Source organism: Rhinolophus sinicus, chromosome 3 (assembly GCF_057876585.1).
Source record: "Rhinolophus sinicus isolate RSI-liver-muscle chromosome 3, RSI-T2T, whole genome shotgun sequence".
In the NCBI taxonomy this organism is placed as follows: Eukaryota; Metazoa; Chordata; class Mammalia; order Chiroptera; family Rhinolophidae; genus Rhinolophus; species Rhinolophus sinicus.
The window spans coordinates 137918503-137940479 of NC_142503.1; the positions used below are offsets into that span (position 1 = coordinate 137918503).

A 21977-nucleotide genomic window follows, 5' to 3' on the forward strand; every position below is an offset into this window, starting at 1 on the left:
AGCTCCATAAAAATATTTCTCTGGGTAGAATTCAGTAAATTTATGACTGCCGAGTCTAGGGAAATAGCCTTCTTGGTACAAATTTATTTGAAGTCATATTGTTTTAAAAATATATGTGCACTTTACCTTCTATTCCATAAGTTGTGTTTGTGTTTTAATATAAAATATTAACACAAAAATGTTTCTCCCCCAATAGCCTTTGGCTCTGTCTACCCTTGGCACACAGCAAAAAGCCTCTTCCATTTTCAGATGTGCGGGGCCAGAAAAATATCTTTTGTAGGGAGGAGAGAGCATTAATAAGAGGTTAGAGTACGTACGTTTCTTCTCCAATTCTTCATCATCTAGAAGCAGACTAACTACCTCTTTGGGTTTCAAGGTATCTGGTTTGAAGTTCCCACCAGAAATCACCATCCGCTGAATCTACACAAAAGCAGATGAAAACATCATAACCAGGCATCCATCCCCATATGGCAACTATCCAAGAAGAAACATGTTTCTCAGTCTGCTCCTCCGGTGAACCCTTGGGTCCCCTATTTCTTTTTCATTCATCCAACTGGCTCATCCAGAGAATTTATTCCATTTCCAACAGAAAGGACAATGAGAACTTCTCTGCTCGGGACTGCTACCTGATAGCTAGAAGGTCCAATAATACTAACTCAAGATGAAAAAAAGATTCCAAATAATAAATTTCTTTGGAAACTAGCCAATTTGGCATACAACTTAAAGGCTGATCAAATCGAGAGTACTAGGGTGAGCGCTCCACTGTCTTTCTTCTTCTCTGCATGTGAGAGTATGTCGTACATGCGGGCAATGGTGTCACCTCCACATAACCAACAGCCGGATCTAGGCTGTCAACAGCATTCTGGTAGAAAAGGAGTGAGAAATGGCCAGGGCAGGAGAGGTGACTGCTGTCCAGGACCTGATTTTATTTTCTATCCAGGAGAAATTAAGCCCCTTCGTGACTGACGAAAGGCAAGAGCGTCTTCGTCTAGTCGATGTGGCTGGACTTCCCGTCTCCTCCACCAGCACAGCACTCCCTTTGCCTTGTGCTTACCTCGCTCTTCTCCTTGGCTCTCTGCAGAATGCGTTCCTCAATGGTGCCCTTACAGATGAGCCGGTACACAGTCACCTGCTTCGTCTGCCCCAGGCGGTGCGCCCTGTCCATGGCCTGCTGGTCCACCGTGGGGTTCCAGTCGCTGTCATAGAAAATCACCTGCGCAGGCAGGACGGGAACACAGCAAGGACTGAGCACTCTCAGGGCAAGGCCAGGAATTCTGACAGCAACTCAGCCACTCATCTCTTTGCATGAGTTTCGTGTCAGATTTTTTTCTATATTAAAATGAGCAGATATTCACTTATAAAACTAAGCCACTGTTTCACTTGCCCTGGATAAAGGGATATACTTTGGGCTTTTATCAGGGTTTTCATAAAAAAGAGAGAGTGGTAATAATAATTAGTTAACACTTAGTGCTCACTATTTGCCAGTCATTGTTCTAGGTGCTTTATGTGTATTAACTCATTTAAATCCCATAATCACTATGATTTAGGTACTATTAAGACCCCATTTTATAGATAAGGAAACCGAAGCACAGAGGAATTAGAGAATTTATCCAAGACTACACAACCTAAGTAAGTGGTGGGCCATGGATGTGAGGAATGTAAAAGCTTCTCCTTAACACTAAGCTGACGTTGGTAAGAGACAGGCATGACGTTCCAGGCATTCTCACGCTCCCGTCAACAGGGTCTTTCCCTGCCCCTTGAATTCCAGGAAAGAAACCTTTAAAGGTTCCCTGGAAGCTACTTTCAGTTTGCTAAAAAACAAACACAAACAACAACAACAAAATGTCCTGCCTCTTCCTCCACCCCAGTAGTGATCCGAAAACCAACAGACTCCTGGGTCGTCAGCCCTGAGGCTACTATCCAATCCAGTGGACCCCCTAAAAGAAAGCCACTTCAAAATGGCCCTCATCTCTCATGCATCCTCCTCTATACTTAATCACGTCACCAAAACCAGTGTGTTTCTTCAGAAACGAATCTATCCTTTCTACTGTCCCACTGTCCCTCTCCTGGGCTAGGGCCTTGCCACCTACGTCTGCCTCACTAATGCTGTCAGACCAGCGTGCTTCCTAGATCTCCGTCTCCTTCGTCTTCAGTCTACATTGAGTACAACTGCAGACCATTCCCTCTCTGCCAGTTATGCTGTAACACACCAAGCCCAAACTTCCCTCAGTGATCGGTTCTGCTATACTGAACCAACTTCATTTCTGTTCTTTCCTAACATAAACGCACCCCTTCCCTTTTGTCAGACAGGTCTCTTCAGTGTTCCTCACTTGTACTACATTTGTTTGCACCACTTTTTGCTCAAGCTGTTTTTCTGACCTATAACCCTTCAACTCTTCTCTACTGGTCCTTTAAGATTTGATTCAAGCTTCACCATTTTCAGGAAGGCCTCCCTGATTTCTCTTGCTTATAACCATGTCTCCTTTTCCTATTCCTTATGAATTCCTATTAGAAATAATAAATAAAATCTGTTGAGCACTTACAATATGTCTGGCACTAGTATGCATATATACTTCATGAAATTTTCACAAAATAGCCTATGTATTTCCTTCATCCTATAAAGTAGGAAGAGACTGGCCGGAGCTCACAATTCTAACAGTCTCCTCCCACAAGCTACACTAGTAGCAATTCCTTTCCTTGCCTACCCGGGTCCAAGTTCCCACTCAATTACTAGTATCTATGCGTGTCCAATTATTTTTATTGAAAATATCTTTCTGTCCAGTCTTATTTGAAGACAGACACCATCCATCAGTACAAAGTAGAATTCTATAGACACTAGTCAATTTACATTAGAATCTCTAAGGAGATTGATCAAAACTAGACAGAGCCTAAAAATATAACCTGGAGAGTGATTTGTCTCTCTTGAAACTCGTTCTTGCTGATGCTTTTCCCATTGCTTAATACTATTCCTAAGTAATTTATTGGTTTTCTCATCTAAAAACAGAGGCAATTCTTCTGCCATTCTCTGGAGAATTCAGACTTTTGGTGAAGATGAACACAAGGCATCAGCCATTTTCAATGCTCTTGCCTCTACTAATAAGAATCCCCACTGGTGCTTTTTTGCCTTGCTTTTATATGAGGTATAAACCCTCAATTTTTAGTACACGTTAGAATTTTGGGGGAGAAAATTTTAAACTGCTTGCCAAGGAAAAAGATCATTGTGAAACCGTTTGTTAATCCACAGTGTCCACACACCTAGGATATGGACGTCCACAATGCCTGTCGCTTGGAGAGGAGCACAGCAAACCTGACCACAGGACATTCTGGAACTTCAACAAGATATACAAAATTCTAGGAAATCCCGTTTAAACTTTCAAGGAGAAGAAACGAAGAGGAGGCAGCGTTAATGAAAAGGAGACTAGCAGTTGGACTGGGGGAAACATTATTTGCCCAACATACCTTAAATGACTACATACGTGTTTGTGGAAAATGAGAGTTGACGTCACACCCCAAATATAGTAAGTACCTTTAGTCGTCCAAGCCTGAGGCAATGGTTCAGCATGAATTCATAATGGGGAGTTCTATATTATGAATCATGTCATAGGTGCTTCCTTAACATTTACATTTTTCCTGCAAGTCTCAGTGACAACCAAACCTGATTCAACTTGGGTTTTTTTGAGCTCATAAACAGTATGATTAAAACCTAGGGAGATAGGTTTGCAATTTAACTTCAAAAAACCCCCCAAATTTAGTGGCTACTTATCATGAGTTAAAAAGAAGTGGGAAATTTGGAAGAGAGAATAAAATTTAGAAAAATACTTACCCAGGGAAAATGAACATGAAGTATGAGCAAATAAATTAAAACAATAACAAAAAATAGAGAACTAAAAACCAAGCTAAATGTATGGTTATTATCTAATCTGACAACATAAACACAGAATCAACCATCACACGAACTCGGGGTGGGGAAGTGGGGAGACAATGCCCATCACAGGAGGACAGAAATGACACCTGTATTTGGTAATCAGGTTTATGGGACTCAGTGAGACACTCTAGAGAAAAACAAACAATAATGAAAGGATTAGATCAACTGACTTAACTAGGAAAGATTAAAGCAAGTCAATCTACAAAGCGTGGCCCAGCAATGACTAAGGGGAAATATATTAATAGCACCTTCATGAAGTTGTAAACACCAAGTTGGACAGGAATGATGAGGAAGAGGTAAGAGTTGAGATGGGGTGAAGGCACCTGACTATATGTAGGTCGATGAGAAGTAGTTTCAGGGGATGATGGACTGAAATGGAAAACAGGAACATTTTTAAGAGCAACAACTGGAAAAGCTGGCCCAGCACTTGGAGGGTGGAAATCTCCTCCCCTGTCCCCCACCCCAAGAGAATGGGTGGAAGTTCAGTCTCTTGGGAGGGCTGAAAGCTGTCCCACGTTGTCTTATAGGACACAGGACTTTTCACATTGCTGCCAAGGGACAAAAGCTCCTCATTCTCTACATGTAAACATTTAAAACAGCAAAGAGATCCCTACTTCAGGAAGAACACACAAAGAACAACACGGATAGTAGGAGGCAGCTGCCATTAATTACATGCAAAAACCATGTTTTTACTAAAAGAGTGTGCCAGAGTCCCACTGTTTACAAATACATATTTATATATGCATTCTCAATCATAAGACATTGAGTTTTTCCTGACATATTAGGCTGACTAACCTCTTCCTTGTCCATAAATGGCTCTGGGGATCTTCCAAAGCTAAATAAATCTCAGGACAAAGGAAAAATGCCAGGCAAGCAGTTAAGCCTATTGTTTCTCTAGTAACACACACAGAAAGCACAACCCGACTTCACAAAAAGCATAACCTAGGAGTTGATTTCAATCTGTGGTCTCATTTTTCTGAGGAGTATTCCATAAGGTTTTAATTTACAAGTGAGTCCCCAAGCCCTCCCCTCAAAACTAAATGTAAATTATTTTGGAATTGGGAACTCAGAATATTCAGAGCCTCTCTTTAGCCCCCAGCATAAAAAGGGAATTCCTATTTCTATTCCTCTTGCTATGGGTTAGGGGCCTATTTTGGTTCTTTGTGGCTGGCAGGAGCTCCTTACCCCCACCAGACAAACTATGTGAACACTGGAAGCATGATGCAGATCTTCCCCCTCAAATCTGCTTATTTTTTTGACCTGCTAAGGGTCAAATGAACAACTAATGAACAGCTAAGGGAACTATTCCTTAAGAAACCATAGACCAAAGCTGAGACAGGCAGGCTGAGAAGGAAAATACATTGTAATCAAATGCACTTATGCTGCACCTCGCCAGGTGACCTCATCCCGCGTCATGGCCTTAAGTATCACCTATGACGTGATGATTCCAAAAACACATCTTCGGCCCCAATCTTTCCCCTGAACTCCAGATCCTGTTGCCTGGCTGACACTGCCACTGAACATCTACCAGGAATCTTGAACTTTAAACCAAAACAAACTTTCGATTTGTCCAATCAAACCCGTACTCCCCCCTGCAACCTTCCCCTTAATCAGTAATTGGTGTCTCCATCGTCCCAGCTGCTCCGGTCAAACACCTTGGAGTTCTCCGTCACATCTCCTGTATGTCCCACATTCAATCTAGGAACAAACCCCACTCATCAGCCATGCCTTCAAAATACATGCAGATGCCAATATTTGTCACTACCTCTACTGCTTCAATCCTTGTCCACGTCACCATCATCTCGTGTCTAACTCCTAACTGAACTTCCTGTTCTACCCTTCTCCCTGTAGTTCTCCCCACCCCCACTCCCTATTCCAAGCCAGAGGGACATGTTTAAAACCCAAGACCAATCATGTTAGTCATCTGCTCAGATCCTTCCCGTGCAGCTCCCTCTCAAAGCCCTTACCAGGGCCTGCTCAGCCCTCCGTGATCTGATTCTGCACTCATCTCACATCACTCTGCCCCCCTCATTCACTCTGCTCCACCCACACAGGGCTCCTTGCTGTTCTTGATTATGCCAAGCGTGTTCCCACCTCAGGGCTTTGCACTTATCTCCTCTGCCTGGAATGCTCTTCTTTCTGCCAGATACATGCTTGGCTTGCTTCCTTACTTTCTTCAGATCTTGGCTCAAATGTCACCTTATCAGACAGAGAAGCTTTACCAACCCACAGAACACAGTAAGCCCTGATCATGAATAAGGTTTTGAAATTTATCAGGTGGAAGAAGAGGCACCCAAGAGAATGATCTATGCTGAGGGAAGAGTTTATGCAACAGTGTGATACAGGATAGTGTGCTCAGGAAAACTGTAAGTCAGTCATTATTTTCTGGAACATGAATTTTAGAAGGGGAAGCAGTCTGGCAATTAGGCTGGAAAGGGAGATAAAGGCCACATGCCTTGTAAAAGAGCTTATATGTTATCTTGTAGATGATGGAGACTCCCTGAAGAGTTTTAAGCAAGGGAGTGGCACTGTTAATAAAGAAGAGTATATACAAAGTAACAGAGTAGGTATGGGGCTGGGGGCTGAGACTAGAGTCCAAAAGATCAGCTAGGAGAACGCGATGAATCTTGTACTCACACGGGGAATATGACTAAGTTGGGACTGTAGGAAATGCTTACAGAGAAACAAGAGGTAAAGAAAAAGCCAAGCTTCTGCTACCTAATGTGGTACCAAGTGAGCCACCACATCAGAGAACCCACAAGAACACCAATGACAGCCTTTTCTTAAGATGACGGAGGCGGATGATGGGCATGTAAGATACAGCATCTACCCAGCTACGTCCCGGTGGTCCTCCGCCCCCGGAGCCCCTTCCCCACCTGGTTAACTGGCTGGAGGTTTAGATGCCAAGGGAGGTATAGCTGAGTCCTATGGTTGATATTCTACTTAATGGTATTACAGAATCTGTTTTTCCTTCGTGAAAGCAAGCAGTTCTGTGGTATAGTAGTGAATAAGGAGAAAGAGTGGCACAGCCTAAGAGTGGAGACTGGGAAAATGGGACCTAGCTCTAGCTCTGCTGCGGAGTCTGTTTAAGCCTCTCCATCCCTGTACTTCTTTTCTCCATGACTCTCCAGAGTTTACATCCTACTATTTGGGGGGGATTTTGATGCTCTCTATTTCACGGAGAAGTACCACAACAGCCACATAAAATGACATTTTTAGAGTCATGCCTTCTATAAATTAATTTTCCATTTACGCATTTTAATGTCAAAAATTACTGAAATTGTTATTAAATATATCTGAATACTGGGAATAATTCTGAGATTCAAAAGGAATGTTCTTTTTTTCTCCCTTTCAGCTGCTAAAGTATTCCTCCAAAGAGACTGGATATGAAAGGATAATTTGATGGAATGTATTTTTTTGAATCACCAATTTCATTGCTCTCCAACCAACTTTTGAAATTTGGGATACAAAAATATGAGTTTTTCTTATGATGAAATAATGCATAAGAGTAATAGAACAATTCTTCCCAATTTGTTCCATTAGAGCTCCCCAAACAAACCTGGTTAAACTGGTATTTTTTTCAGTTTGTTTATTCACTCATGTACTCCAAGTATTTAGAATAGTATCAGACACACAGCAGGCATTCATTCTTACACAATGAATGCGTAAGAAACTTATTCCAACAGAATGGATAGAAAGTTCAAAAGGAAAGCTAAAATGTTCTAGTTCTAGGCAAAGCGCGACCACTGTTAGCAAAGGGTAATGCCAACTGAATGATACATTTATAGCAGAAAACCAGTGTGTTGTGCTCTCATTACTTACTGTATCTGCAGCAGTGAGATTGATACCCAGTCCTCCAGCTCGTGTGCTTAGCAGGAACACAAAGATATCATTCCTGCAGGAGAGAGTGGGGTACGTTAAGAGGAACAACTGAAAAAGAAAAATGGCACTTGGCATAAGAGAGTGATCTCTGAATACAAAACAGCATCTTCAATACAAGTTCATGGTTTCCAATCTAACCTTATGCATTGTCTAGTTATTTTTTTCATCCCTACTCAAAACTACCCTCAAAATACTTCCACAAAATTTCCAGGCCGTCAGTTGTGTTCACCTTAATGTTAAAGCATAGACTAGGCTTCTGTTTCCCAGAGTGAATTAGAGTGTGTAGGAAATCTTAAAGAAGAGGAATTGCCCCAATTTCCAATTCTGGGTTTGCTAACTTAAAGAATTGGTAGGTAGTTTGATTCCAAAATCTAACTGCTGTTTCCTTGAACCAATTTTTCTATTTTCTTCAGGGGTCTTAAAAGTCTCAGTTAAATAATTTCCAGAAAACATGTAGCAGACTCATAAAACCTTTGAGACCTAAATTCCTTTCCACTCAAAGATCTTAAACCATCTATTTTGTGTGTAGAGGTTGTTCAACTAAAGGAATAAAGTCTATTAAACTAAAAAAAAAAAAAAAAAAAACAGCATCTTACAAAGAGTTCTGGTGGTTACCTAGGCCAATCTAACGTTTCTTTAACACACTGTTCAAAGGTGCTCTGCGGCTAATATCAAACCATGGTTGTCATCTTCCAATTTGCAGATATACTTTTGCTGCCCACTAATACTGACTGATAGGCAATATAATTACAAACATGTAGCAAATATAAAAGAAAAGTTTGTTATCATGGCAGTAGAGGCCTCTTTCTATATGTTAACAGTTAAATTTTTAACAAGTCAAACCACTCCTACTTCATACAGAGGAGATAAATCAGTATTTCCTATGTTCCCCTGAGGAATCATGAGTTCCAGAAATTTGAGAATTAATGATTATAATTCTAAAGCACTCATTTTCAGATGAAGAAAGTCCGTCCCAGAAAAATGAACCGCGGTCAGGACTTCTATGTAGGTATCAAGTTGAACTTAGGATCAATCCATGACAACAGGCTGGAATTAAAGTACTTTTTAATGAATGCCCTTACAACACAGCCCTTACAAGAAACAGTTAGATATAGTTTTGTTTCATGTTACGTCCTTTTCCAGAAACCTAGAATTACAAATAAACCAGTAGGTGCCACTGTCACTCATTCAGGCAACAAGTATTTACTGAGTATCTTCTAGGAACAAGGTGCATGCCAGAGTACAAAAGCAGGCTTTGACTGTAAGATTTACCTATGTATATGCATACAGTTAGGGGCTCAGTTTGAATCCAGCTCTTGCAGACACCATAAATACATTTTAAAATTATCTTGTATTTTCACATTCCTAAAACCCGATGTTATTTTCCAGAACATTTCTAAGGGATTGCATTATACCTGAGAGAAAACTTTGCAGTCCTCTAAATCAAGTTGCTAATCCCCTTTCTTTATGACTATAATGAGGGATACAACTGGAAATTCATTTAGGTCAGTGTTATTCAAATTGCAGGTGACACCTATCATGGGTCATGAAATCCGTTTGGTGGATCTGAACCACATTACAGAAATAAATTAAAGAAACAGAACAGATTAGAAAATACTGTAATATAGCACAGGTCGTAAGGGTAAATGCTGTTTTGTGAAATTTCAGGTATGGTATATAGGTACTAAATCCCAATGTAAAATGAATATTATTCTGTGGGTTCAAGTAAAAACAAAATGGAAACACTGACATCGGGATGCTTTCATCCCTTGATGCTGTTCTTCCTTGATAAAGTCACTTGACTGCTAAAAGTCTGTTTCCTGGATATAAAATTGGGATGCTCTGAATATAGTTGAAGTGACTAACTGATGACATATCAACAGTAAACATGGTATCAGTGAAGGAGCTATTTTGTAATAAGCATCTTGGTTAATCACTAAGCTGGGTAGGTGTTAGTAGAAATCTGCCCTTTATTTGCATTCAGTTAACACGACTTTCCTAGAGGCAGGCATGGCATGGATAACAGCATGTTTGGAGGCCTCTGTAGGACATGATTCCAAAAGCTCTATACTCTTAACATAAGTTCTACTTGTTTATCCTTGAATATTATCATAAAGTTTAATATTTCATAATTTTATTTATTTAATTTATAAGATGTTATCTTTTATGGTAAAATCATACAAGGCAAACCAAACAGTTAAAAGGCATCTGCCAGTTTACAAACACGTTTTCCCATAGATACGGGATGATGTAAATGAAAGTTTGATACCTCACAGCCCATAAGAGAATACTTAACCAGAGTCTTCAAATAACAATTGAGTTTTCTAGGCCGTACTAATCTCTATAGAAAAATCCTTCTCACTCTGGCCCTGAGAAGCTTGCTTTTCCCTATACAGCTCTCTTTCCTGCTTTGGTGGATACAGAGGCAGGGGTCAGAGGCTTCTTTCCAATCAATACCTGTGTGAGAGCTAATGACAGTCACCCAATGGTGAGGACTCTTTTGGGAATTCCTAAGGAAGTCCAGAGCCTGAGCATGGGCTGGGGGGTGGGGAATGGGAGGGGGACAGGGAGGGAGGTACAAGGCAGTTGGGAACCATAATTAAAAAAAGGGCAGAAGCAGAAAAATGGGTCCTTTCCACAGCCTGGAAAGCCAGAGAGATAAGACGCCAGGTGTGATAATCACTTACAAACAGGGATTATTATTGAAAAAACACCAGTTAAAGGAATCTAGGTAAAAATGACAAACTTAGAAATATAACGGTGGAAAGTGCCTTTTTTTAGATATTAACTTTGTGTTGGGAAGATGCCTTTTAATGATGAAGTAGATGGTAAGTAGCAAGGTTTGGCTGCATTCAATATAATTTTATCATACTGTAATGGAAAAACAAGGATCGTGTAAACCTTGGGCTGTTAAAGTCAAAGAAATTAGTTTGCATCCTGAATCACACTGAAAAATATCTAAATCAAACTGCTGAGAATTCCTTTCTACTTAATAAATCTAGTATTTATCATGTGGATTAATGTTTGGGAGGCTGCCACTGAACCAAGAAAACAGAATCCCAGGGGCAACATGATGGTTTGGGTGCCCTCTAGGGGGCTGAAAAGGAATCTCAGCTCCGGGTCTGTGTTGAAAAGGGCCTCAGAGACCCGCTTCCAGGTGGTCTGAGATATACGCCTAGGTCTCACTCTTACTCTGCTTGAGTTAATGACCTTACTCTGCTTGAGTTAATGAGGCCAGTTTGTACCAAAATACCCAAATAGTACCAGGCACGTTGCTGCCTGAAGTCAAGACCTGCTGAGTGACTGAAAAAGAGCCAGAATGAAAGACGACACGAGCGCTACAAAACTCACATCAGGAAAGAAAAACCCACAGTACACTCCTTTTTCTCATGTTTTCCAAAGGGTCACCTTGAGAGGTCAGATAACGGGGGAATCCATTTGGTAAATGTCATGGGGTAGGAAGAAGTGAAGCAAAGGCCAAGGCACCCAGAGCAAAGACCTTGTGAACAGCTTCTAGGATCACGCACTGGTCACATGTTCTGAATGTTGCCCAGTCAGGACATCCTGGCCAAACAGTCTTTAGTCTCAGTCAGACTCTTTCCTGGAAGGATCCCTCACAAATAAATCTTGTATGAAGGGAATGTAAATGGCTTTTTATAGGAGTTCTTGTTTACTCTGGCTGACCTTTGAGAGCCACAGGGCTTTCCAGTTGAAACTACAATTTTTTCTTTTGATGTCTTTTCATTAATAATAATGAAATATTTGGCAAGGCATGCTTTTTGTTTTCAAGAACACCTGTCTTTTTCTCAATGTTGGCCTACTGCAGCCACTCAGATTTGTAAGTTGAGACACTTTTTCCCCATTTGGAGGAGTCTGCCTGATAAACCTCCGTCAGCACAGCCAAAGTTCATTTCTTCCGAGTCATAATCCCAACTCTAATCATCTCGCTCACAATGTAGGCAGAGAAGGAGATTTCAGTTTGTTGTTCATTTTGCCTAATATTCAAATGTTCACTCTGAAAACAAACAAACACCTCACTGCTCCCTAAATAATTCTCAGTTGTATGGTTTGGAAGCTCAAGTAAGGTTTCCCAGAAAAGCTGTGCAAAATAAGATGTTTACTAAGTAGATAATAGTACAATTTAACGGTCAGCTAAGCTTTTAGAGCTAAGCTTTTTCAAAACTACTGTGTGCTACTGGGATTGCCCAAATAACTGCTCACAAGTTAAAAAAGAGATTTTGAAGTAATAAATTAGATACATGTACTGATATTTTCCACTAAAAGGTCACTGTAAAATATACTAAGCTCTGGATCACACAGTCCAGTTTTCTGGGAATTGGGTCGCCTAGAAGAACAGCTGTAGCTCTACAACTCAGAAGCCCACATCATCAGAAGTCAACATACTACAGCTCTGGTTGCAATCTAAATCAGTAAAACTCTCTACAAAGCAATATGACAATATGCACAGTCTTAAATGTTCATATCCCTTCACTCAGTGATTTCCCTTGTTTGAATCTATATTCAGAAAATAATCTGAAATGGTGACAAAGCTTTTCATAAACAAAGTATTCACTCAACATTTTAACAGAAAAATGGTATAGAGCATACCTAATGTAATAGAATATATTGGTCACCAAAAATAATGATTACAGACTTTTTAAATGAAATGTGAAAACGTTTGTGATATAACTATTAAGTGAAGAAATCAGAACATACAATCTTATCTATGGTATCAACGTATAAATATAACCACACACACATTAAAGACTAAGGGATAGGGCCGGCCGTTAGAGCTCCATGCTCCTAACTCCGAAGGCTGCCGGTTCGATTCCCACATGGGCCAGTGGGCTCTCAATCACAAGATTGTCAGTTCAATTCCTCAAGTCCCTCAAGGGATGGTGGGCAGCAGCCCCTGCAACTAAGATTGAACACAGCACCTCGAGTTGAGCTGCCTCCGGGATGGCTCAGTTGGTTGGAGCACGGGCTCTCAACCACAAGGTTGCCACTTCAATTCCTCGAGTCCTGCAAGGGATGGTGGGCAGCGCCCCTGCAACTAAGACTGAACACGGCACCTTGAGCTGAGCTGCCACTGAGCTCCCGGATGGCTCAGTTGGTTGGACCGCGTCCTCTCAAACACAAGGTTGCCAGTTCGGCTCCCACAAGAGATGGTGGGCTGCGCCCCCTGCAACTAAAAACAACAACTGGACCTGGAGCTGAGCTGCGCCCTCCGCAACTAAGACTGAAAGGACAACAACTTGACTTGGAAAAAAGTCCCGGAAGTACACACTGTTCCCCAATAAAGTCCTGTTCCCCTTCCCCAATAAAATCTTAAAAAACAAACAAACAAACAAACAAACAAACAAACAAACAAAAGACTAAGGGATATAACAAACTGTTCAGTGATGGGATTGTGGGTGATTTTTATTTTCATCATTAAATATCTCTCAAATTTTCCTCAATAGGCATTTTAAGATATAATGATGCCAGGTGTTACTAGAAAAACATAGCTTTGCTGTTCATGAGATCCTCAAATGTACAATATCAAACATGTTAGTAGAAAATAAACACAAACAGTAGTAGGTGGAATACTGATTACTTAATGGATTTTCTTCTAACACACAACTCATGCCACCTCATACCAGTGTGCCTACATGAGATGCTGGCATGCCTGGAGAAAATACAGGCAATCTGGGGGAAAACACAGTCTATAAATTTTGTACATAAGATTCTTGTCTGTTGGAGCTCTTAGGTTGGAAAAGGTAAGGAGATAAACGTAAGGTAAAATATGTTTCATTTGATTTCAGAATCAAGAAAAGCCTGAAGATCAGCTGGTAAACATTTTATGGTTGAGGGCATCCCAATGGAGGGTCTTGGGGACACTACTATGCTTATACATGTCTCAAATAATCAAATTAAGAATCTGCTGGGGGTGCTGGATGGCTCAGTTAGTTAGTGTGTAAGCTCTCAGCAACAGGGTTGACGGCTCGATTCCCACATGGGCCAGTGAGCTGTGGCCTCCACAACTAGATTGAAGGACATCGACTTGGAGCTGATGGGTCCTGGAGAAACACCCTGTTCCCCAATAAAAAATAAAAAAAAATAAAAAATAAAAAAGAAGCTGCTGATACTTCTGCTAGGTGAGAAGCTAGTTTAGGCCATCCACACAGTTGGTTCAAGGTAATAAACTGAAACAAGTCCAAGGCAGATCTTCCCTTCTATTGTTAGTCAAACAGCGCCAAAAATCAGACATACAGCTTCAACTTAGAAGTTATTGGTCTGAGTATACACTGTCAACATCAGGAGATAATCTCCTTACCTGTGCTCACTGTAAAGGATCATGCAATAGCAAAAATTTTCAAAAGCAAAAATTCTCAATCAGAGGGCATTCTATGTTGAAATATGGATTTGTTTTACACTAAATTGGTTTACAATTGAAATAAACCGTGCTTCAAAACTGAAAGAAATTAAAAATTGTAACCTAAATACAAATGGCTAAGTGCTTAACTTTCTTCCCAAGAATGCGAAAGTTAAATATTAACAGATTACACAAAGACCAGAAATTCAAAGAGTGTTCTGATTTATAAAACATTAAGAGTTACTCTATTCCTTAGTTCTCCAGGTTTCAGGAAGAAAATTAAGGGTGGAGTTCAGCAGACCTGTCACTAGCAGAGCCTGGCTTTCTCCTTGGAGAGAGCAGTAACCAGACTCTGCTTATTACAATGAGAACCTGCACTTAGGATAATTATGGCTCTGTAAGCCATCAGCATCCAGCAGGTAGTATTTGAAATTTCATAGGCTCATTATCAGGTAGAAGTACTGTAACTGAGAGGTGCCAGCTGAACAGAATGCACACTGCTGCAATTTGTCATGCTGCACTGTACTGCTACAAGGCTGGAGAAAAAGCAGGGGAAAGGAAGCTTTTTTGTTTTTTTGTGTTTTTTTTAAACTCATACAAAGTAAAACAGGTAAGCAAAAACAAACTAAAATCAACTATAAGTTAACACCCACATATACAGCCACTGAGTGTTGTGGATTTAGGAATACAGCCTTGTGGATTTTTTTCTACATACATATTATCCACATAAGGATAATTGGGTCATACTCAGAAATCATTTCTTTTATTGCCCAAAGAAACAGGGACGGATTTAGTAAGAAGCAGAGTTCAAATACAAAAATCATCAAGTATTCATCTCTCTCTCTCTCTCTCTCTCTCTCTCTCTCTCTCTCTCTCTCTCTCACACACACACACACACACACACACACACCAGATCTGAACTGCTATAAGCAGATTTAGCTACCTCTTAAAACGGCAGGAACTATATATCACGATCACTTAACAATCTGAAATGTGTTGGTATTTCTTTTGAACTCACCATCTCAAGCACCAGAGGAAAATCAAACGAGGATTTTTCTAATTCCCATTAACATTACCTGTTCTGAAAATCAGCAACCATGTCCCGCCTCTCCGAGATCTTAGATGAGCCATCAAGCCTCATATAGGTATGCTTCCTATAAACCATATATTCCTGTCAGTCAAGAGTAAAAAGATACAATCAGTCTGATGCAAATTACTGTATTCCAATTCCCATAAGCATCTACCCACCTTCTACCTCATCCATCCTTGGGGCAAGTCATCATATCCAGAATGAGGAGAAAGCAACCTCAAAAGTACAGGAATTTAATTTGTAAATGACTTTATTGCTAGTGCGTAAAAATCGAGGGTAACCTGAAGACTACAGCCCCCCTCAATTCCAACTTGGAAACTAATCTTACTCCTGCAGCTTTCTGTAGGGTTCATTTAAAAACAAACAAACCCCAAAAGGAAATGTCTAAACCAAAATGGCTTCTCGGTACCAACTAGATGTTTCTCACAGCTATGGACTAAATAAGTAACACTCACCCTAAGGTGTTTCTCCCCAGCAAATCCTTGCTGACCAAAGTCCTTGAATTTATAGCCTAAGCTTCCTTTTCTCAGCAAAGCACGCGTCACTGTGAAGGGAGGCCTAAGCGTCAGAGTCAATGTAAGACAAGGTGACTTTCCATGGCAGAGAATGTTCTTAACATCATGTGTAAGAGGAATTACAACTTTTGAGAATGGAGAAGAGACTTCAAGAGATGCAGTGAAGAGGACATATCTCCATTTTCAGAAGTTGCAATTCCCCTTACAGATGATATCCAAATGAGCACTGATTTCCTCTTTCATTACCTCTGATTAAAGGATTACATTTCAGAAAGTCCATTTGTAGAGGAACTATTATCAACAACTCAACACAGCTGCCTGTTTATAAAAAACACCATGAAACAGTTATTTCAATTCTAAAATACCTTTTCCCTATTGAAAAAGGCTAATCGTTTCTATGTTTGGGAGATGTTTGAGTGAATTAATTTTCTGTGCAAATGTTCTTTTATTGCAATATTCTCGTAACTTATACCTGGCTGAGTATTTCAGCACACATCATTGCTACAATCTGGTATGGCTGGTGCAGTGTATGTGGCAGCCTACTCTTAGGGCAAGTAAGAGCCAAAACCCCTTAGTAGCTTGGCAGAGGTCTCTGGCTAGGGTACCTGGGAGGTGAAGCTGGTTGACCCTGCAGACAAGTTCACTGAGGCACACATTCTCATTGTGTTTTGTATGTGTGTGTATGTATGTACATGTATTTACTTATTTACTATTTCTTTCTGTCTCCAGGTCATTTTTTAAGGGCTTTGATAATCAATGACGGGCAGAAAACATTCAGCCACAGTGAACCTCAAGTTCACATTTACTGGTATAGCCCTATAATGGAACAGGGTTAATGACAGAAGAGTAGGGGTGTTTTAGATTAGGTGGAGTTTGGGAAAGAAAGTGAAAAATGATAGCATGATGATGGTCTTCAAAGGCTTCCTACCTCGGCAGCTAATCCAATCAGGGAACGCCACCATCCAGAACAACAAAATGAGATTATACAGACAGGCATCCTACAGATTTGGATTCTAACCAAAGGGTGGGCTTCTTCCACAGGCAGTATTTGGCCTTTTAAAACAGCACTTCTAACCTCAGTGAGGGAACTGAATGAATCTTCTTGTAGATCTTGCTATTTGTATCATTTATATATCAAGTTCCGCACAATACCAGAGATGTATGTCCTAGACCATAATCAAACCAATGCTGATTACAGACAGCCTGTTACTGAGGCAACAGAAGTGAGTATTTTCAGTTTACTGCTCTCAGCCTTTGCTCTGCCACCCAGGGGAGTAGTGGGATTTCAGAAGGCTTAGATGAGTTTAGATCCTATTTCAGTAAATAGCTTTAAAAACAACTAGTAAATGGACATGGAAAAAGCAGTTAAAAGCAGAATAAGAGGAATGTCTATAATCCTCATGCCATGCCATAGAAAAACATCTAAAAGATAACGACTGAGCTATAAAAGCAATTCAGTATTTCTTTCATTCACAAATTCTGGCTATACCAAATCTATTCTACATGTCTCTTTAAAATTCTAGGCTGTTTAGAAAAGTTACTTAATCAAATGTTCATCTAGAAAGAAATGCCTAATTTCTTCCCACTGTTAATTTCAAGAACTGTGCCCACTTCCATTCCTAGTTGTTTTCCTATGATCCTAAAAACATCTCGTTTTAGTATAAAATTCAATTCTATTTTGTTAAAATAAAAACAGAAATTCTAACGGCAAATGATTTGATAGTACTTATAGCACTTTATATTCTTTTCAGAGCCAGCTGCTGATACCTGTTAATTAAAAACTGTCTATTTGCTGAGTTTTGCAGTTGGATATCTTTTAAAGATGGTACAACTCTCCAAGTCATCCCCCAACTTTCCGTAATTTATTCCCATCTGAGGACCACTGCTGGCTGGCTACGGCTTGCTGGATGGTTTACTGTGGTTTATAGGAACTGCGTCATGCTTAGTACATTAAAAAGGGCTTATGAGACAGAAAGACTAACCATCATCCAGCCCTTCCTTACTCTAGGCACCTTGTAGAAACCAAAGGTATCTCTCACCTCAGTCTAGTTTTGGTATTTAGGAAAGGCTTAGAAAATGATCTACCAGTATGATTAAATTTCCTGGAGCCTTGTAGCAAGAATTCCTTTGGCTCCACTTAAAGCAGCAGAGAGAGAAGAGAAACCAAATGTAGACCTTCTCCCTTTCCCAGAGGTCTTATAATTTAGTATCTGCCTTTAATTAAACAAATACGAACACCAGTACTCCCAAGTCAATTCTTATGGCTCAATAACTACTAACCAAAGTAAGCTCTAATACCGCTTGAATAAAATAAAAATTATGGCTTTTAACATTTAGGAAGTCTTGAGACCTATACAGTTCTAGTAGATACTATTTTTTAAAATTTTTAAAGAAGTCAAAGGGGTTATGGACAAGATGTACTCTTGGCATTTGAGTAGTGATTCTCAACCAGGATTAAAAATACCCACGCACAGACCCACCCTAGGGATTACGAGCTTGTAGGTCTAGGCCAGGGCTTGGACTGATTTATTTTTTAAAAGATCCAGCGATGACTGTGATAGATACCCTCTCTCTGCAGCTAAGAACCACCATTATGGAGGGAAGACAAGGCAGCTCCCTTAGAATCTAACTATTTCAGCGCGGCTCTCAGGCGGGCAGCACTGGCAACGCCTGAAATCTGGTAGAAATTCGGCATTGAGGGGCACATCCAGACCCAGCAAATCAAATCTGCCTTTAACATGGGAGACCTGTGAGTACACTGAGGTTTGAGGAACACTGTTGTAGAACACATCCGTATGCTATTTTTAAAGTACTGGAACCACTCTAACATAAAATAGAGAGAAGGCCTGGTCGATAAAGAAGGGTAGGGAGTCGAAGGCCCCACTGGCTCAATCTCTGTCTGGGTCTCTTATCCTCTGCTCCATCCCACCAGCTTATATACAAGTTGAGAAAACAGGTCAGCTCTGGCTCATATCCCTCAGTACTCCTTCTCAGCAGTGGCCTGCAAACAGGGGTAGCAGCATAACTCAAAATAGTTTCTGCAAGTGCCTCTCACTCCTTCAAGTATCCTAAATGAAAGCAAATGCTCCCGTACCCAGTGGTGTAACGCAAAGGACTAGGTTCATCTTGCAGCACGGTAGAAGTGACGATGATGAGGGCTAGCGTTTCCTGAGCCTTTCCTAAGTGACAATCACTATTCTATGTGTTTTACTTGATTTTGCTCATCTAATCCTCGTTACAGCCTTTAAAGGTAGGTGCTGTTATTGTCACTCCCATTTTACAGACGTTAAGTAAGGTCTCTAAAGTGACAAAGGCAGTAGGTATTGGAGCTGGGACTCGGGTCGACTGAGCCTTTGGCTTAACCTCTCTGCTGCTTCCCAAATGGAACAGAAGCTCCCCACCACTAGGGAAATAAGGGTGGTGGGGTGAGAAGCCCCATAGGGTTCTTAGTATATTCTGTCCATAACCCCCATTCATCATCGTTATAAAAAAAGGACAATTGGGCACTTGAAAAAAATAAAGGCAAATGCTTACCGATCTGTAACATGAATTTCCGTTCTCAGGCTTCTTTTCCTCAAAGTTGCCTCTGATGTTCATTTAACCTAACTTCACTTTCATAAAACCACCCGAGGGAAAGACTCAGTATGATCCACAAACCCACAGACGTGGTGTACCTGTTTCCCTGGCTATGCCCCTTTCCATCTTTGGGGTCTATCACCAGAAAAAAGTGAGGCTCTTCTCAATGTCTATTACAACTTCTCTGGTGTGCAGGTAAATCGCACCACGTGAGTGAAATATGGCAGCTCTCCTTCCCTTATCTGATTCAGAGCGCTGTGGAGCAAGCCGGTCACACGGCACTCACAGGCCCACCATAATCTGCCTTCACACTACTTGTGTTATTTCCTCTTCTACACTATATGCTCGTCACAATGAACTACTCTCCCAAATGTCTCCTACCTGCCATCGCTGTGCCTTTTTATAATACATCTGGCTTCCTTAGTCTGGAATGCCCTTCGCCCTGATGGCTGAAATTCTATTTAACTTCAGTTCAGATGTTACTGTTTATATGAAGCCTTCCTCAAGCAACCCAGTTAGAAATAAATGTATCCCTCCTGCTTTCTTCAGCTCTGTTTAGGCTTCATTTTTGGCCTCAGTATCAAGGTACACTTGACAGTTATTTGTGTTTGTGATACTCACACACACACACCCTCTCCAAAGATACATTCCTTGCAGTCAAAGACCACGTTTAACTGGTATTTACATCTCCCTAGCAAAATGCCTTGCTTATAGTTGGCATGACAATGAACTCCACAGAACAAATATAGTATAGTTGTAAGCTGACATATTTCCTTCTACCATTCTTAAGAACTAATGAAAATGCTAGTTAATTTGCTTTTCATTCCATGGGACAGTTTTAGAATACCCAGCTTTCCAGTATGTTCAGAATCACAGCTCACAAAGGTAACTTGGAGTTCTAAGAGAAGCCAGACCATAAATGATAGAAAGTCTGTTCAGCATGACTCCTTCCCTAGTGAGGTACTTGCTGACTGGGCAAGTTATACAACCCAGTGTCTCAAATATCACCATTAGCTATGGATTATCTGGATTTAATTCTGCGTTGCACTATTTTCATATATTGGTGCAATTCAAGATTTGTCTGGGTTTCGTACTTAATAATCACACCACATACACTACCAGTTGGCTGACCCTTTCCAAACACTTTTGTTGTATTGCATAGAAAATACTGAGGCTTATTTCCTTAAACTATAGACTCAGTTGCTTGATGCAACAGGAATGAATCTCAAAAGAGACGACCCAGAGATAATGTAAGTCATCTGTAGGCAAGTACTAGAATATGGGGGGGAGAAGGGGGATATGTGCAGGGGAGAGGTCCCAAACTAGAGTAAAAATGATGGCAGTAGGGAAAGTCTTGTCTGACATCCGGTGGGACACCACCATCCCAATTGCACAGGGGCTCTGTCTATTTCCATAGCACCCCTACCAGCTAAGACCCTACAGGTGATTCCGTAAATATAAAATAAACCATAACATAACATTTAGTGGTCTATCATATCCTCCCCTATTTATGTCCTTGATTTCTGCCCATGGCACACTAAAAATTCCTGGCCCTGGAAATTAAGCAGACTCCTTTTTTATCCCCTATCCAGAAATACTATTTGGATACCATGGAAAAGGATAAAGCATTTCAGATTACAGAATTCTATTTGGAAGAAGATCTGATATATTCACAAGAAATTTAAATTAAAGTCAGATTTTTGCCCAAGAGAAAGAAGCTATCAATCACTTTAGAAAATACTGAGCAAATACTAAGCGTCCAGATCTAGTATTTCTCACAAAATGGAAACCTGGCCATATAGAAGTATGTGAATTTTTACTGTCTTCTAGTTCTTGAGTCCCAGAAATAGACAAACAGCCAAGGAAGGCTAAGGCACATAACAAAAAAACCCAAAAAGGCTGCTGTATGAAAGAGATGCTGACATATTTCACACTCTACAACAGAGCTTCAATGCCCCCTGTGAGTTTCTAACTTTGGTTCTACTGGAAGCTTTTCTTTCTTTCCCTCCTTGACATACTGAGTATAGGATGTCAAGGGAAAAAGAGAATCCTGAAAAAAAAAAAAAATCTAAAACACAAATAAAAGCCACAACACTTTGCAAATAAAGAAGCAAGGCTAGGGTCAAGGTATTTCTTTAAAGAAGAGGTCAAGTGTACTGAAGGGAAAGCATCTACACAGAAGGGCCTTGCTACATCACGATCCTTAGGGTTCATGTACCAGGTCAGGTTTTAAAGCTGAAGCATAGCTCTAATGAATGTTTATAGTACAAGATTCCATTAGGAAAGTGACTGAAAGCTTAGAATACTATTTGAAAAGGTAAAGAAATGTAGACCTAACACTGCACTGTCCCAAGATATTTATTTACATTTCAATAAATGATTAGACATTTACTAAACATTGTGGGCACTTGAAGTTCATGCCCACAAAATAAATTGTTTGCGGATTAACCTCTTGGAATACAGAATGTGTTTCATTTGGGTAAATCATACTGAAACAAATAAATAGACACACAAAGAATGAACTGTTAGGAAATTTAATGTTGAATAAAAAAGAATAGCGTAGCATTATGGAAACTAGACAACAATTTCATTTCAGTTTTTCAGTAAAACATACAAATAGCTGCAACATTTTCT

The 21977-nt window shown here is 40.4% G+C and overlaps 1 protein-coding gene across 2 annotated transcripts in view; it reads right to left on the minus strand.

The window, feature by feature from the left end:
• The window catches only part of INO80 (INO80 complex ATPase subunit), a 116893-nt gene that overhangs the window by 7570 nt on the left and 87346 nt on the right, over nucleotides 1–21977 (minus strand). For both annotated transcript variants that reach the window (XM_074327899.2, XM_074327898.2), the window contains exons 28-31: nucleotides 15239–15333; nucleotides 7748–7820; nucleotides 1055–1213; nucleotides 318–420 (exon numbers count right to left, since the gene is read on the minus strand). In XM_074327899.2, the coding sequence (XP_074184000.1) occupies nucleotides 318–420; nucleotides 1055–1213; nucleotides 7748–7820; nucleotides 15239–15333 (430 nt within the window). The remainder of the gene's footprint in view (nucleotides 1–317; nucleotides 421–1054; nucleotides 1214–7747; nucleotides 7821–15238; nucleotides 15334–21977) is intronic.